Source organism: Pantherophis guttatus, chromosome 14 (assembly GCF_059756535.1).
Source record: "Pantherophis guttatus breed Tessera chromosome 14, ASM5975653v1, whole genome shotgun sequence".
Classification (NCBI taxonomy): Eukaryota; Metazoa; Chordata; class Lepidosauria; order Squamata; family Colubridae; genus Pantherophis; species Pantherophis guttatus.
In genome coordinates, this window is record NC_142076.1 from 16,665,558 (window position 1) to 16,683,165 (window position 17,608).

Consider the following 17,608-nt stretch of genomic DNA (forward strand, 5'->3'; position numbering starts at 1 on the left):
GATAGGCAGCTGTGGATGTTGGATGGTGTTGAAGAGATCGTCGCAGGATGTAAGCTGTTCCGAGTCAAACTGCCTTTTGCAATTGACTGATGGTGAATTTGTCAATGCCACTGATGTTCAAATGGTGCTCCAGTTGTTTTGGGATTTGCACCCAAGATGCTTATCCTTATTGATGTTATCTTTGCTTTCTTCAACCACAGTTGTTGCTCTTCTTCTTCTTCTTCTTCTTCTTCTTCTTCTTCTTCTTCTTCTTCTTCTTCTTCTTCTTCTTCTTCTTCTTCTTCTTCTTCTTCTTCTTCTTCTTCTTCTTCTTCTTCTTCTTCTTCTTCTTCTTCTTCTTCTTCTTCTTCTTCTTCTTCTTCTTCTTCTTCTTCTTCTTCTTCTTCTTCTTCTTCTTCCTATTATTTATTTATACCATCAAATCTTCCAAGGTTTCAGAGAAATATACACAAATGCCCTTGGAATTTGATCTTGTAGTATAAACAATACTTCTTCCTGTAATCCTTCAGAGTGGGAAGCCTTCTACTGGAAAGAAAGAATGAGTTTGCTCTTTAAAATCAACACCTCCCCAGGTCATACACCACCTCTAAATTTTGGTTACATGCCAATAAAAACACATTTCCAGATTGTGGACCAAGCTATGTTTCATTTCCAAGTGCTTAACAACTACTGGTTGAAGTTGTCACATGTCCATATTTCTCCAGATTTGATAAAGAGGAAGGTCTGGAAAGAAGATGTTACCAACTGGTTCTCCAAGAAAACATAAGAGTCTTAATTTCTGGACAGGATGTAGGAGAAGAGGTGGCAGAGCTGGGGGAGGTGGAGTCAAATGTGTCATCAGCCTAGAGTTGTTATGTTCCCAAAAATGATCCAAATCTAACCCTTCTCGAATTCCACTGACCCTTATCTGGTGCCAATTCAGATTTGAACTTGAGTTGACTAGATTGAGTTGACTAGGGTTGAGCAATGAATCTTCCGAATGGCAATTTAGTGTATATCCAGGATCCTTTGCGCCTGACCCAGAATCATAATTGTAATCATAATCATAATCATAAGTTTGTCAAGCCTATATAAGATAACAGGTAAAAGTAGAAACATAATTTGAATACATGAAAAGAGTAAGTAAAAAGGAATATTAGGACAGGGATGGCAGGCCCGCTGGTGCGCTTATGCACGCCCCTTATAGACCTCTTAGGAATGGGGTGAGGTCAAAAGTAGGCAGTTTAAGGTTAAAATTTTGGGGGTTTTGGGATGAAACCACAGAGTCAGGTAGTGCATTCCAGGCATTGACCACTCTGTTGCTGAAGTCGTATTTTCTGCAGTCGAGTTTGGAGCGGTTTACCTTGAGTTTGTATCTATTATTTGCTCTTGTGTTGTTGTGGTTGAAGCTGAAGTAGTCACTGACAGGAAGGACATTGTGGCAGATAATTTTATGTACTATGCTTAAGGATGTGTGGCGTTAACCTTCTCTGCCCTCTGATTTCTTCCAGAATTTATACGAAAGCATTAAAAACGAGCCCTTTAAGATCCCAGAAGACGATGGGAACGATTTAACCCATACCTTTTTTAATCCAGATCGAGAAGGCTGGCTCCTGAAATTAGGTCAGTGGATCCATTCTTCCCTTCCAGCTTTTTCTTCTGCTGATGGTTGCTTTGTCTTTTGTCCTTTCGGCCCTTCCGCTGCTGGGCTGGAAATCTCTTTCTGCTGAAATCATTTATTTCACTGGAAAAATGTCTTGCTTTTTGATGATTTTACCCCGAGCTGTGGAATTGGATTTCCGAAGTTACCAATCTCACCCTGAAAGCATGCAGCCCAGTGGTGGGTTCCTCCCGGTTCGGCCGAACCGGTAGCGGTGACGATATGATGTCACTGAACCGGTTCTCCCCCCCGCCCTCCCACCCCCCCAGCCCTCCCACCCCCCCGCGTTATTCTTACCTTTTATTTGGCCCCACCCCCAATCTATTGCTGCCTCCTGAGTCCCAGCTGATGACTAGAGGGAAAAAAAACTGGTTAAACTCTTGCCGCGGGGCTTCAAAGGGCCGCCCTACAGCTGATCAGCGTTAAAAGCAAACGAATGAGTCGGGTCGTAAGTGCGAGGACTGGTCGTAAGTGCAAGGACCTTCCAGAAATGACTCTGACCCGCTAGCCACGCCCACCTAGTCACATGACCTCCAAGCCACACCCACAAAATAAGCCATGCCCACAGAACCGGCAGTAAAAAAAATTTAGAACCCACCCCTGATGCAGCCCGTTTTTCCCGAACATCCGAGCCCATCAAAAGTTCGGTTGGATTTAAGTAGGTATTCCGTAATGTACTTTTTCACCATTGGTTCCCAGGAAACACGCAAGCTTTTTCCTTTTATACCTGAATGTCTTCTGTTTTTTCCCCTGCCCCACTCGTTATTTGTGCCTTTCTGTTTGTTTTGATTTGGGGTTTTGATTTTTTTGGGGGGGAACGAGTGGTTTAAACGTGCCTTCTTGTTTTCCTTTTGGGCTGAGATCTCTCACCTTTCTGTTCTGTGACTGGCTGTCCCTTCTTATTCTGCGTTAGGAGGTAGGTATCTCTCTTTTCACCTTCTCTTGCTTGCTTGCTTCTGCTTTCCTTTAATCCTTCCTCGGCATCCGTTTTTCCTGACATTTCTCTGCTTGCCCCTAAATGGCTCAAGCGGAGCCTGCAGAATTGTGCCGGCCTCAATTTAAACCCGTAGCAAATTATTGAGTCCTTGGTAACATCTTAACACAACACCCTCTCACTGACCGAATTGATTTAGGGCACTTTGATCCGGTGGAACTTTCTGGAATAAGAGCACCAAGGTAGCCCCAATATGGGAGGGCTTTCACCCCCAATCCAGGAGCCTTCAAGCAGTCGCATTCACGACAAACCATTTTATGCCAAATTTATATTTCGCTGATAAAGAAATAAAGGGAGACTAGTATAGACCTATTTCAAGCTATTTAGCTCTCATCAGCTAGCCATACCCTTACTCGGATTCGAACTTGGGCTGCCTGCATGTTAGGCAGTTGTATTAACCTCCGAGTCACAAGTTCTCCTGCCTTTATCAGCTTGAGCCAGGGGAGAAATTAAGTGCTTGTCAGCACTTCAACCTGCATTTATTCTAGTGCTGACATAAGAAGAAGAAGAGGGGGCAGCTGGCAAGAGGACGCTTGACTTCTCACCTACTTATTTTCCTTGAAGATAATATCCCCTAGGAGATGAGATGGGAGGGGGGGACATTCCTGGGAGCTTAAGTAGTAGATATGGGGAGAGTGATTTGGAAGGAGGCCAATGAGATGCAGAGAATTGGGGAACGGAAAGGGAAGGTTTGGGGTCAGGAAGTCAAGAGTTGGCTACGCCACAATCGGGGACAGGTTGTCGTGCTTAATAAAATGAAAGATTTCTTCAAAGACTATTTGTTTGGAAATGCAATTTATTTTATTTGAGACGACATCGAAACCTGACAGAGCTTTTCTATTGGGGCACCTGGTCTACCCCAACATGTAGGAGGGAGCATACTGCTTCCCTTTCGCCTTTCAGCTCCAATCCAGGAGCCCTCAAGCAGTTGCATTCACGACAAACCATTTTATATCAAATTTATATTTGCTGAGAAAGAAATAAAGGGGGACTAGTATAGATCTATACTAGTCTCCCTTTATTTCTTTCTCAGCAAATATAAATTTGATATATATATATATATATATATATATATATATATATATATATATATATATATATATATATATATATTATTTATTTATTTTATTATTTGTTATATATATATAATTTTATAATTATATATAATAATTATAATTATAAAATAAATATTATTTATTTCTCATTTCTCAACTTGGTCTGTTGTGTGGATGTTTGGGTGATTTAGGGGTGGGGAATCTGTGGTGGGTGGGAGTATGTTGGATCTGGTCTTTGGATGTTAAGTGAATTTTATTGTATGGGTATACTGTGTATACACGTACAATGACAATAAAGTTATTATTATTAAAATCTCAATTTCTTGGGTTTTGCTGCAGATTTTTTTTTTGCATGGAACAGACAAAATTCCAGCTCCAATTAATGCCATTGGCATCAACTTGCCTTTATTCCAATGTCAGAAATGAATGCAAACAATGCGAATTGACGCAGGAGATTCTTATTTAACAGACATTTGTTAATAACGGACACTCTCGTGTTAGTCTGCTAAAGTGTGGCATCGGTGTAGTATATTTCTGTTTCTGCCCTAGTTATTGGTATCTTTCTTTTTCTGTGTTTGATCCCTGAGAAAAAGCTTTTAAAACATAATGTCTGGTTGTACTTATCAGTTGTCATAATAAGAGAGTTATGAGAAAGTTATGGATGTGTTACTGGTCTTTTCAAGGTTGGTAGATTAGCAACGGGAAGAATTCAGGCAAGGAAGAGTTTATGTAAAGGATAATTCATATACACAATTCTCCCATCTGTAGAGGAATTCTGGAATGGTTTTACAGGAAACCATTATCTTATTAGGCAGAACAGTTATAGGGGGGGAAAACCTTCCCCCATTTTAAATATATTTTTAATTAAAAATTCATGTCCGCTATATAACTCAAGACACAGTAATTTTTTCAGAGGAAACACAAAACTGAAATATCAAAAATGGTATTTTTGTGCAGACCAGCTCATCTTACAGAACCTTCAGCAGAAACTTTGAAATTGGCCATCTTTTCAAAAATTCAGGCATTTTTTTTTTGCATTTTAATCTTGATTTTCAGAAAGGAACCCGACGTCTCCACACCAGTGGTGGGGTTTCATTACCAGGCTAGATAACGTCTTCTGTTTAAACCCCGCTGAAGATGTTACCGAGCCTGGTAACAAAACGTTCGGAAAACCAACCCGCAAGCTCGGAGAACGAAACTTCACCCTTACTCTACAACACCCCAGCTACAGATATTCACCACTATTGCAAACAAGGGGTTCTCCAAAGTCATCCAGACTCTGATGAAGGATTAGACAATTCATAGACAATTAATAATTGAGATCCTGTCAACTCGCAAAGCATCCCTGGCCTGCTCTCGAGTTGCCGTAGGAAAGGTGGGGGGGGGGAATGGGAAACCGATGAAATGGCAGGGCAGATGCACATTCCAGACTTCTCTCTCTCAAGGCTGTATCCCAGGGTTACTTACAGTGGCAGAAGGGGGAGTGATCTCTACAACCCACAAAATTGCCCCGTTGGCGAATGTGATTGATGACACACCCCGGGGGGGAAGGGGAGGGAAACAGGGGCATGATCCAAGCTCTGTTGTTTTTTTTTGAAAAGGGCTCGGTTACAAATTCAGGTTTCATGCGCCGATCAGCCCAAGTAGCATCTGTTTTCATTCCCAGTTAACTTCTAACTTGACTGTCGACTCGTTTCAGAGTCTAACCCTTGTCCATGACAGAGGCAGGAACTGTCTACTGCCCTATTTTAATGCTACAGAGGATGGAAAACGATGTAATGAATTGCAGATGGTTTTCCTCCTCCTCAGGGCCGGATTGCCAGAAACCGTCGCCAGAAATCTGAGGTTTGTTTTATTCTTTGGCAAATCTGCCTTCTCACGGATCACAAAAAGGGGTTTGTTTTTTTTTGTTTTTTTTTTGCTCCAGCAATTCCCCAGGATTAGGACTGAGAAAAAGCCATTCCTGCCTCCTTTTTCTTAAATAAGCCCCAGCAAATGTTTAAATTCAGTCCCAAAGGTGCTTTTTCAAGAGGCAAAAACTGGACTTTCTTTGTTGTTCTTTGAAGACGTTTCGCTTCTCATCCAAGAAGCTTCTTCGGCGTCAGAGAGCCGAAGAAGCTTCTTGGATGAGAAGCGAAACGTCTTCAAGGAAATGTCAGGGTTCCAAGTAGCACACCCCAATGAAAGAAGACTCCGAGGCTAGAAATTCCTCAAAGTTCCATTTTCTTAGAGATGTCCTATTGGCACATCTGGGAATACCCGAATCTGAAAGCTTCCAAGTTTTCCCCACCCAAAAGAAAGTCCCTGGCCAGCACCCACAAGTCCATCACATGGTCCAATCAATGCACTGTCCCAAATGGAGATGCCTCCCAGTCACACCCCTCCAGGTGCAGGGCAAGATGTCCTTGACTCTCTGAGAAAGGAATGTTATTATGACTACATATCTCGCCTGCTTCATACAATCCCACCAGTTTCCCACAGCACTAAATGTGGGAATAAAGCCTGAAGATCCAATGTAGAAGACGGCTTCCAGGCATGACAGGAAAAACAACGAAAGTCCAGTTCCTTTTTGAAAAAGCACCTTTGGGACAACCATGACCTAGCACAGGGATCTGCAACCTCAAGCACTCAAAGAGCCATTTGGACCCGTTTCCCACAGAAAAGAAAACACCGGGAGCCACAAAACCCTTCCCATGCCTGACTATTTCTTGAGCGGCCACAAAACTAGCATATGTAGTTGAATTAAACGTTCTGTTTTCTTCTCAAACTTTTCTTTTCTTGGATTTATCCATAGTTGGCCTACGGGGGGTTGAAAATCTCAATAAACCGTGTGCCAGCGGGTGTCACACATTGGCGGTTGTGACGCATATTTTGAGTGACAGGAAGCCGCAGCAGAGGGATGAAAGAGCCACATGTGGCTCCAGAGCCGCAGGTTGCTGACCCTTGACCTAGGATGACTGAGAATCTCCCCAGACATTTAAAATCAGTCTTTTTCTAAAAGATGCTAGTTGCATCAACAGAGAATAGATTTGACAGCAGATATCGGCAAACAGATTTCCCACCCCCCCTTCCAAACCCTGCAGAAAACTTTGAAGTCCACATGATTGTCTGAATATTTTACGACGGGGTATGAAGCGTGCGGTTTTACACTGCGCAGTTTGCATGTAGAGGTAGTTTCCAACTTATGAAAATTGGGATGAGGATTTCCGTCGCTAAGCGACGCACCTGTGAAGTTACCTGGTTTTATGATCTTTTTTTTTGCTATGGTTGTTAAGTAAACCATGGCAGTTGTTAAGCGAATCACCAGGTCAAGTTGTTAAGTGAATCCATTGACTTTTCTTGTCGGGAGCTAACTGAGAAGATCATAAATGGTGATCACACGATCCTGGGATGTTGAGACAATTGTAATTTTGATCAATGTGACTCAGTGGTGGGATTCAGCCAGTTCGTACGTATTCGGAAGAAACTACGAGAAATTGTTAACTTTCTAAGCAGTTCAGAGAACCGGTTGTTGGAAGAAATCTCCTTTCGTTTTTTCCCACTTTACAGGGCTAATCCTGTAAGGAAGGCAGGAAGGAAACATTCTGGTGGTGTTTCTAGCCTAACCTTTATTGCTTACAGAAACTGCCTCTCTGGTTAACCTTTATTACATTGTAACAGCTAAAGTGAAGTGCCCATCGACATGAGTGACATTGAGTTGGCTACGCCCAAATTGTCACATGACCACTAAGCCACACCTACCCAGCTGGTCATTAGGGCAAAGAACCGGTTGTTAAATTACTTGAATCCCACCACTGATGTGACTCTAGAGATGCTGTGATCGTCGTAAGTTCGAGGACTGGTCATAAGTCTTTTTGTTTTTTCAGTGCTGTTTTCACTGTCACTAAACTATCAGTTGTAATTTGAGGGCTCCCTGTAACGCCGGGCAACACGGGAAACTTCTACCTCTTTCAAATTTTCCTTCGTCTGCTTTTGCTGTGGTTTTTATTCTCCTCTCTACCCCAAAATAAATACTTTTTGGGGTAGCGTTGAGGATTCTATTTGTCCTCCAGCCAGGAAAAAAAAAATCGGTAACGCCCAAGTTTATTTTGGGTGAATTTGGAGACATTGCCTAATGATTAATTGCGCGCCAATTTGAAGGGGTGGAAGAGGCAATGAAATTCCTGCAGCAGATGTTGGAGCTTGACAAAATCTTTGCAAGTAACAGATCCCAGGAAGGGATCCCTCCGGACAAGACAATTTTAAAAATTCCAAATTACACTGTCTGTTGGCCCCAGCTCAGCTCCACTGTCTGAGACGAAACCTTTTCTCGTAAACAGCCAAGGTCTGGTTTTAATTACTTCCTCTTCGGCTCAGGAAATAAATATGTCCAAGTTTTGGAATGCCGTTCTTCTCCGATGTTTCTGCTGAAAAGGAACAATTTGGTCGCTCGTTTGCGTTTTCTTCACCAGGAGAGGATAAAATGTCTCTCTTTTTTTAAAAAATGCCTTATTCGCTTAACCCAAATGCCTGGCCAGCATTTTTGATCTTTTGGGACATTAAATAATCCTTTGGAGGGTGGAAAAAAAGTAAATTAGAGAAATGTGGAAAGGGATCCTAAAGCGCACTGAGAAAGAGGTAGAAAAATATGGGAGTTCTCTTGCAGAAGGCAAACGTTTTGAGAAAGGAAAAAGTGGATTTTGGCATTGTCTCTGGAGGGAGGGGGTGGCTCTCAAAGATCTAGAGCAGGGGTCAGCAACGCACGGCTCTGGAGCCGCATGTGGCTCTTTCATCCCTCTGCTGCGGCTCCCTGTTGCTGGTCGGCTCCACAATTGATAGGGCTTTCAGTTAGGACAGGTAGAGGAAAAAAGATGCCGTGCTAGGAGGAGACTCTATGGTGGGGGAATAGGACTTCCGGTCAGCAGAGGACAAAGGACGCTGTGCTAGGAGGAGACTCTATGATGGGGGAACCGGACTTCTGATCAGCAGGGGAAAACGGATGCCGTGCTAGGAGGAGACTCTATGGTGGGGGAACCGGACTTCCGGTGGGCTCCAGAATTGAATGGGGGCTTCCGGTTAGGACCTTTGAGTGTTTAAGGTTGCCGACCCCTCATCTAGGTAGACAAATGAAGATAAAGTGCTGTTCCTTGCTAGTTGTTCCTTCGTTCTTGTTGGCAAAAGCCACCAGCTTTGGAACCTACTTCAAAGTTGTTGTCTTCGCCACCGATTTTGAGTAGGAGTTGAATCCCGTTGGTGCAATTAAATCAAGTTTTGGGTGGCTCCTCGAAGTGCACAGGTTCCGTCGCTAATTCGCTACCATCTTGAGGGTTTCTTTTCTGGAATTCCTTGCTTGGTGCCCTCGCTCATCTGCCACCCACCGACCAGGAAGAGGCTGTTCCTGCTGCATCATCTTAGCAACATGGTCCGTTGGTGGCAGGGAATTAAGACATCCGTATGAACGTTATGGAAGTTCTTTGGCTTATTCCTAAAACATCCTTCCTTTAGCCCTTCCAATTCCAGCAGGAATGGAAGACGGGGTCCATAAAATGCTCACCTTCATTTTATCTCCACAATAGTTCTGTAAGGGAGATTGGGCAGAGAGTTAGTGCATGGATGAGGTTAGCTGGTTGGGTAATGAAACGTCTACAAGAAAACCACCAAGCTCATAGAACGCCAGGGACCCCACAGTTAGTCCAAAGTCTCAATAAATTTCCATTCAGTTTCAACGTTCCATTTCATAGTTGCTCCATATTTCATCTGAAGAGCCAGTGTGTATTTCATAATAGCGACTGGATTTTCCCATCGTGTTAAACTAGAAAGTCAGGTCACCTGAATTTTGCTTAGAGTGACGTGTGAACCCAGCTCAGAGGCAGCTCAGTTGACGATGGGTGTAGGCAAACCGTGGATTGAGGATTGTGTCTGAACTCAGCTAACTGTGGCTTGATTGTCAATTCATAGTTAAATAAAACCCTGGCTTACTTAGCTCAGCAAATCAATCCAAGCTACCCTTTCTCGATAAGGAGAGGCTCAGTAACCTTGCGTTCATTTTAACCCTACTTCTATATCCATTTTTCCATTCAATTGTCTGATTTTGACACGGCTAATCCTTTAATGAAATAACAAGGTAACCAGGTTATTTTGTCCCATTCATCATAATTTAGGGCAAACCCCAATCTAACTGAGTGGCTTGTTTTGTTTTGTTTCTTTTTTTAGGTGGACGGGTGAAAACGTGGAAAAGGAGATGGTTTATACTGACGGATAACTGCCTCTATTATTTTGAATACACAACAGTGAGTATGGTTTGTTGTTGTTAGTTGCGAAGTCATGTCCGACCCATCGCGACTCCATAGACAATGTTCCTCCAGGCCTTCCTGTCCTCTACCATCCTCTGGAGTCCATTTAAGCTGATGCCGACTGCTTCATTGACTCCATCCAGGCACCTCGTTCTCTGCCGTCCCCTTCTTCTTTTGCCCTCCATCGTTCCCAGCATTAGGCTCTTCTCCAGGGAGTCCTTCCTTCTCATTAGGTGGCCAAAGTATTTGAGTTTCCTCTTCAGGATCTGGCCTTCTAAAGAGCAGTCAGGGTTGATCTCCTCTAGGACTGACCGGTTGGATTGCCTTGCAGTCCAAGGGACTCGCAGGAGTCTTCTCCAGCACCATAGCTCAAAGGCCTCAATTCTTTGGCACTCAGCCTTTCTTATGGTCGTAGGTGTCCATGTTATAGGTGTCAATAATAATGTCGCTTCTTCCACAGCCAAGCTATTTCAACTGGTTGACTGGATATTCTTTTTTTTCCACGAATTCCTAGGACAAGGAACCCAGAGGAATCATTCCATTGGAAAACCTCAGCATCAAGGAAGTTGAGGATCCAAGAAAACCAGTAAGATCTCCCTCCTTTCCCCCGACTTCTTCAAAAGATCCTTTTCTCCCAGAAGGATCTTTCTTGATTTTCCTTGAAATCAGTCCTCATCCTTAGCGAGCAGCTTTTATGGATGTACCTGCTGCTTTTTGAACCTTCCACTTAGTGGTAAACTCTTGTTCTGGAGATGCATTTCAACGGCTTAGCATTGTGAACATCTGCTAATGTAAAATAGAAAATGGCTGATACGCAATTGGGTGGGGACGGATGTGAAGGGATGGTTGAATGTTGGCTTGTGCAGCAGAGCAACTCTGTGCCAAACGGAGGTGAAAATGTCAAATGTTGGTCTGTGGTTTGCTCCCTAGAATTGCTTTGAGCTGTACAACCCCAGCCACAAAGGACAGGTGATCAAAGCATGCAAGACGGAAGCCGATGGCCGGGTGGTCGAGGGCAACCATGTGGTGTACAGGATATCGGCTCCCACGCCTGAAGAAAAAGAAGAGTGGATTAAATCCATCAAGTGAGGACTTTATTCATGGAAAGACGAGTAGCACCAGGCCAGCTGTAGGGAGTCCCAGCTGTAAAATGGTGGGGCGGTGGCCTAGAGCAGTGGTGGGTTCCTCCCGGTTCGGTCCGGTTCGGCCGAACCGGTAGTGGTGACGATACGACGTCACCGAACCGGTTCTCCCCCCCCACCCTCCCACCCCCCCATGTTATTCTTACCTTTTATTTGGCCCCACCCCCAATCTATTGCTGCCTCCTGAGTCCCAGCTGATGACTAGAGGGAAAAAAACGGTTTAAACTCTTGCCGCGGGGCTTCAAAGGGCCGCCCTACAGCTGATCAGTGTTAAAAGCAAACAAATGAGTCGGGTCGTAAGTGCGAGGACTGGTCGTAAGTGCGAGGACCTTCCAGAAATGACTCTGACCACCTAGACACATGACCTCCAAGCCACACCCACAAAATAAGCCACGCCCACAGAACCGGTAGTAAAAAAAATTTAGAACCCACCCCTGGCCTAGAGGTGTCCTCGCCTCACAATCAGGAGGCTGTGAGTTCGATCCTAGGTAGAGGCAGATATTTTTCTCTCTCTGGGCACAATGAGAATATATCTGCTGAACAAAACTCCTCATTGGCAACAGGAAGGGCATCTGGCCATTAAACACCATTCAGTTGCCCAGACTCCATCCCGCAAGGGATTATGGGGCCGTTAAATGATGATGATGGTATCATGTGGATGTGTTCACCATACAAGGTAGTCCTTGACTTACCACCACAATTGAGCCCCAAATTTAGGTTGCTAAGTCAGACATTTGTTGTGAGTTTTGCTCCTTATTACGACCTTCCTTGCCACAGTTTTTTTTTTTTTTTTAATTTGATTTATATGCCGCCCTTCTCCGAAGACTCAGGGCGGCTTACAATGTGCTCAGCAATTACCTTCATCCTTTTGTATATTTATACAAAGTCAGCTTATTGCCCCCACAAACTGGGTCCTCAATTTACCTACCTTAGAAAGGATGGAAGGCTGAGTCAACCTTGAGCCTTGGCGAGATTCGAACCCTGCAGTAATTGCAAGCAGCTGGTCTTAATAACCAGCTTAATAACAGGGTGCCTTAAACTCCTGTACTACCAAGGCTCTACCAAGTTGTTAAGTGAATCACTGGTTAAGTTAGTAACACGGTGGTTAAGTGAATCTGGCTTCCTCATTGATTTTGCTTGTCAGAAGTTTACAAAAGGGGGATCACATTACTTGGTCTGTTGTATTACTTGGTCTGTTGTGTGGATGTTTGGGTGGTTTAGGGGTGGGGAATTGTGGTGGGTGGGAGGGTGTTTGGGGATTGTTATGTGTGTTGGACCTGGTCTTTGGGTGTTAAGTGAATTTCGTTGTATGGGTATACTGTGTATACACGTACAATGACAATGAAGTTATTTATTATTTATTTATTTATCACATGACTCCGGGACACTGTAACTGTCATAAATATGACCCAATCGCCAATTGTCCGAATTTTGATCACTTGACCATGGAGATACTGAAGCGGTCGTGTGAAAAAGTCACTTTTTCCACTGCCGTTGTTAACTTCGAACGGTGACTAATTATTGTAAATCGAGGACTAATTGCACTTAATCCTTGATTTACAACCTTTCCAGCAGGGACACTTGGGAAGGGGGTGTATTTTAGCCAAAACTACTTAGCGTTGAGAAACCAGGTGGAAAGTAATTGCCCAAAGTCCATACAAAGACAATGGCTTGTTCTTAGTTTGTTATGATCCAGGCAGAGTTTTTCAGCGTTGGCAATTTTAGGATGATGGACTTCCGACTCCCAGAATTCCCCAGTCCACAAACATTAAAACTGTCTAGGTTGAAAACCACCTAGGTTGCAAACTTAGCCTAATTATTTATTATTATTTGCTTTTGTTTTAGGGCAAGCATCAGCAAGGATCCTTTTTATGACATGCTGGCCACTCGGAAGAGACGGATTGCTAATAAGAAGTAACGCTGAGGAAGGACTCTCACCATCCCTTGTGTCCAGTGCGGAGGAAACCTGTCTCATCCCAACAAACTTGTGTCTTTGCTGTGTGGTGGAACCACAACTGAGCTGGACATTTCTTGTTCCTCTTTACTACTTGTTGGGGATTGTGATTCGTCGGTGTCCTGTCCTTCCTGGTAGAGGGAGATCTTTTCCTCTGTGTCTTTACGAGTTTACATCCAGAGCTTACATCCAGAGTTTACATCCAGAGCTTACATCCAGAGCTTACATCCAGAGCTTACAACCAGACTGTTGTGTGTAGCGTTGAACCCTACTGATGTGGCTTTGTGTGTGATCACATTTCTCTCTCCTCTGCAAGATGGTCATGCTTGAAAAAGCTTTCCAGGAAGTTGCTTTTCTCCCCCAACTGGTATTCCTCTCCCCCCTCCCGTTTGTTTCTCTTGGGTTTTTAGCGCAGTCCTCCATATTGTCTTCTCCAAGAGGTTCTCACTCTGCTTCCAGAAAACTGGATTGAAGGGATCCCCGATCCTTGCTCAAAAAAGAAAAGAAAAGAAAAGAAAAGATAGCTGTTTGCTGGCAGGTGAGGGGGAAAATGACACCCTGAGCATCACACCATTGCTGTGAAAGTTGTGCCCCTTGTGCACATGTCCACATCAGAGAGGAAGGATGTGTGTTGTAGTCTTTAAGAAACTGTAGGCGGTGTGAATCCACCTCTGAAGGAGCATAAAGCCACAAGTAAAAAAATGGTTGATCTGAGGGCAGGACAAGAAGCCATGGGTGGAAACTAATCAAGGAGAGAAGCAACTTAGAACTAAAGAGAAATTTCCTGACAGTGAGAACAATTAATCAGTGGAACAACTTGCCACCAGAAGTTGTAAACGCTCCAACACTGGAGGTTTTTAAGAAGATTCTCTTCTCTTCTCTTCTCTTCTCTTCTCTTCTCTTCTCTTCTCTTCTCTTCTCTTTTCTCTTCTCTTCTCCTCCTCTCTCCTCTCCTCTCCTCTCCTCTCCTCTCCTCTCCTCTCCTCTCCCCTCTCCTCTCCTTATTCTATTCTATTCAATTATTCTATTTTATTCTATTCTAATTCTAATTCTAATTCTAATTCTATTCTAGTTTTGGTCAGACTATCTGAAATTCTGAGGATTTTAATCTCAAAGGGTTATTAGGTCCATCTATCCAGCCCTCTGTTTAGAAGACATAAAACTAAGGGATTCCTTAAAGAAAAATAGGAGTTTTGCGATTTTTTTTTTAATCCAACGGATTGGAAATCCTCTGTTGACCAAAAGAAAAAAATATGTAAACTTTCTAACGAACGAAACAGCAATCGTATTGCTGGGCATACGGATGGCTTATAAATGTTGGTATCTAACAGTATTTTCTCAGGAGAGCCATCCGTGGCTGACCACGGTAAGAATCAAAATAATTACATTTGGTGGTCACCAACCTGATAGCATCAAGAACAGGGATCCAAATTGGGCCGAAACTTTTCAATTGGTGACAAGGCCAGTAACGAAATTAGAAAAGGCTTAGGTTTAGCTTTCAGTGGAGTAATTTAATTTTAGTTTAGAGGAAAGGCCTCTGAAAGTTTTTTTGGCTCCCCAAGGTACTACTTCTTATGACGATACCAAAATCTCCTTTTACCCTTCTTTGTGCTTTGCAACATGGGTGTGTTCCAAGACTCTAGAAAGAGTGCAGAGAAGAGCAACGAAAATGATTACGGGACTGGAGGGTAGAACGTATGATGAAGGACGGTGGCAGGCTGTCTAGTTTGATGAAAAGAAGGACTAGGGGAGAGATGATAGCAGTGTTCCGATATCTCAGGGGCTGCCCCAAAGAAGAAGGAGTCAAGCTATTCTCCAAAGCACCCGAAGGTAGAAGAAGAAGCAATGGGTGGAAACTCATCAAGGAGAGAAGCAACTTAGAACTAAGGAGAAATTTCCTGACAGGGAGAACAATTAACCAGTGGAACAGCTTGCCTCCAGAAGTTAGTCTTTCATCACTGGAAGTTTTTAAGAAGAGATTGGATAACCATTTGTCTGAAATGGTATAATAGCAATAGCTCTGTTATTCTGTTAAAACTTGGTTTTCTCCTACCGATCGCACAGAGACCGTATGTCCTTAGATATCAGCTAATACTGTGAGTATTAGATATCAGCTAATACTGTAATCTGCAGTGGTGGATTCATTGAAAATGCATCTGTCCCACCCTATGCAATTGGGGGAGGACAGGAACAGGTTGCATTAAGCATACGCACAGATTGCAGGTCCACGACAAACCATCTTTTCCGGCACTGAACCTATTTCGTTCCCCCAAATCCCTGTCCTATCGTAAGAACTTGCCCGAGAATCTCTGCTTTTCGTTTTTTTTCTTATTAATTTGGCGATAAGCTTCGAGTCCTTATAATGCCAGGCCCATCTTTTATTTAATAAAACAGATCTCCAAAGATTCCTGGAAGGATTGAGATGGAGAAGGTTGTCCCAGATATTTGGGGGAGGATTGGGGCTAAAGCATTGATTTAAATGTTGCTTAACCTGGATAACTTTTAAGAAGTGTTGAAATTCAACTCCCAGAATGTCTCAAGCCTGCATGGAGAATTCTGGGAATTGATTACTTGGGGATCTGGGAGTTGAAGTCCACACGTCTTAAAAGATGCCCAGGTTGAGAAACACTGATTTAAAATTATCGATGTTCCTGGTTTGATCTCATGTTTCCCCTCACCGAGAAGTTTAAGCGAGATGCCATTTCTCCAGGCGTCATTTTTGTGGCCAATAAAACTTGGAATGACCATCGCCACCGGCTGGTTCTCTGCTGCCATCTAGTGTTCGTCCGGACAGCCGCTATTCTGCCTCAGTTGCCTTGTGTCCCTGTTATCCTAACAACCGTGGGAACTTTATAGTTTTGGGGGGGTTTTTGGGGAGGGGGGTCTTCAAAGGGGTTTTGGAGAATTCAATAGCACTTTAGGTTCAGCTGGCCTGACAGGTGCGAAACTCAACAGGGAATTTGGGCTGGGAAGCTCATTTGAAGATTTTTGGGGTGGGTCGCCCCTTGTGGTACTAAATTTTTTTAAAAAAAACACTTTTTAAGCTTCAGAGCATTTGGAAGAGTTCGTACTTATATGTTTGCAAAGGCAATGCCTATATTTCTAGGTATGCTTGCTGGAGAAAAAAAGGCTTGACGGACAGATGAAGGTTTAATGCTGGCTCCCGACTAGCCATTGCTCACGAATTGAGGGCCCTCTTCCGTGGCATAATTCTGTACGATTTAGTGGCCCACTGAAAGTGAGGCCGTGATTGAACGGGATACATTGGCTGAGCCAATGGCGACTTTTAAGAGGTGTAGGACTTCGACTCCCAGAATTCCCTAGCCAGCATGGCTGGCCGGCTGAGGAATTCTGGGAATTGAAGTCCACCAAGTCTTTAAAAGTAGCTACGGTTGAAGGACACTGTTCTAAACTACCTGAAATTTTGGCTTCATGGACTTTAGGATGTAATCCTAGCCCAGGGGTGGGCAAATGTGGCTCTTTTATAACCTGTAGACTTCAACTCCCAGAATTCCCGAGACAGCCAAGCAGGAATTCTGGGAGTTGAAGTCCACAGGTTGTAATAGAGCAGTGTTTCTCAACCTTGGAAGCTTGAAGATGGGTGGACTTCAACTCCCAGAATCGTCCACCCATCTTCAAGCTACAAAGGTTGAGAAACACTGTAATAGAGGCACATTTGCCCATCCCTGTCCTAGCCTATTGTGTTTTTGCCAACCAATCATGCCCTTGTACCGTTCACGACACACGTTGTGTGTTTTTGAAACTGTAGTGTGAGAAGTGAAAGTACAGCTTTCCATCTGTACAGGCGGTTTTTTTTTCCCAGCCAGATATTGCGAAAAAAGTCTGTTAACTCCCCCAGTTCTATTTTTCTTGTACAATATTTCTTAACCACTAAATGTAAAGTAGCTTGTATATAGTGTATATCTGTGTAATGACCGGGTGCTTGGTTATCAATAAAATGCACAATATAATTCTGTATCCATCGGGATGGGCCAATCTCGTATGACTCTTTTTTTAAAAAAATCCCATTTAGGCGACGGAGCTTCTGCCTGAGATCTCAACGTGAAAGTCAATTCGAGGAAGGTGGGGCAGAATTTGGAAAAAAACGTACAGGTTGCCCTGGATTTACCATCATTCATTTAGCAACTGTTCGAAGTTAAAAGGGCACTGAAAAAAACAGAGGGACTTGTGCAGTGGTGAAATGCAAAAAGCTTTGCTACCAGTTCTGTGGGTGTGGCTTGGTGGTGGTGGGGTCACGTGACTGGGTGGACGTGGTTAACTTAAAAAAATCATCGGAACCACTTTTTAAAAACATTTTTTTTTACTACCAGCCGGTTCGGGCGAATAGGTAGTAAAAAAAATGCTTTAAAAAAAGTTTTTTAAAAAGGTTCTGACGATCGCGCGTCACAGCTGTGATAATCGGAACCATTTTTTAAAAAAAACTTTCTAAAGCATTTTTACTACCTGTTTGCCTGAACCGGTAGTTTCTATCACTACCGATTCGCCCGAACCGGAGCGAACCGGTAGCATTTCACCTCTGGACTTGTGGCTG

The 17,608-nt window shown here is 43.5% G+C and overlaps 1 protein-coding gene across 2 annotated transcripts in view; it reads left to right on the forward strand.

Annotated features, from left to right (window-relative positions):
• The window catches only part of CYTH3 (cytohesin 3), a 63,024-nt gene extending 47,219 nt beyond the window's left edge, over positions 1 to 15,805 (forward strand). Inside the window, exons 9-13 of one of the 2 annotated variants that reach the window (XM_087878543.1) lie at positions 1,491 to 1,602; positions 9,881 to 9,957; positions 10,475 to 10,546; positions 10,891 to 11,045; positions 12,948 to 15,805. In XM_087878543.1, coding sequence (XP_087734669.1) covers positions 1,491 to 1,602; positions 9,881 to 9,957; positions 10,475 to 10,546; positions 10,891 to 11,045; positions 12,948 to 13,020 — 489 coding nt within the window. In that variant the 3' untranslated portion in view covers positions 13,021 to 15,805. The remainder of the gene's footprint in view (positions 1 to 1,490; positions 1,603 to 9,880; positions 9,958 to 10,474; positions 10,547 to 10,890; positions 11,046 to 12,947) is intronic. The other variant, XM_087878544.1, reaches the window with a different exon arrangement.
• The last annotated feature ends 1,803 nt before the right edge of the window (positions 15,806 to 17,608 follow it).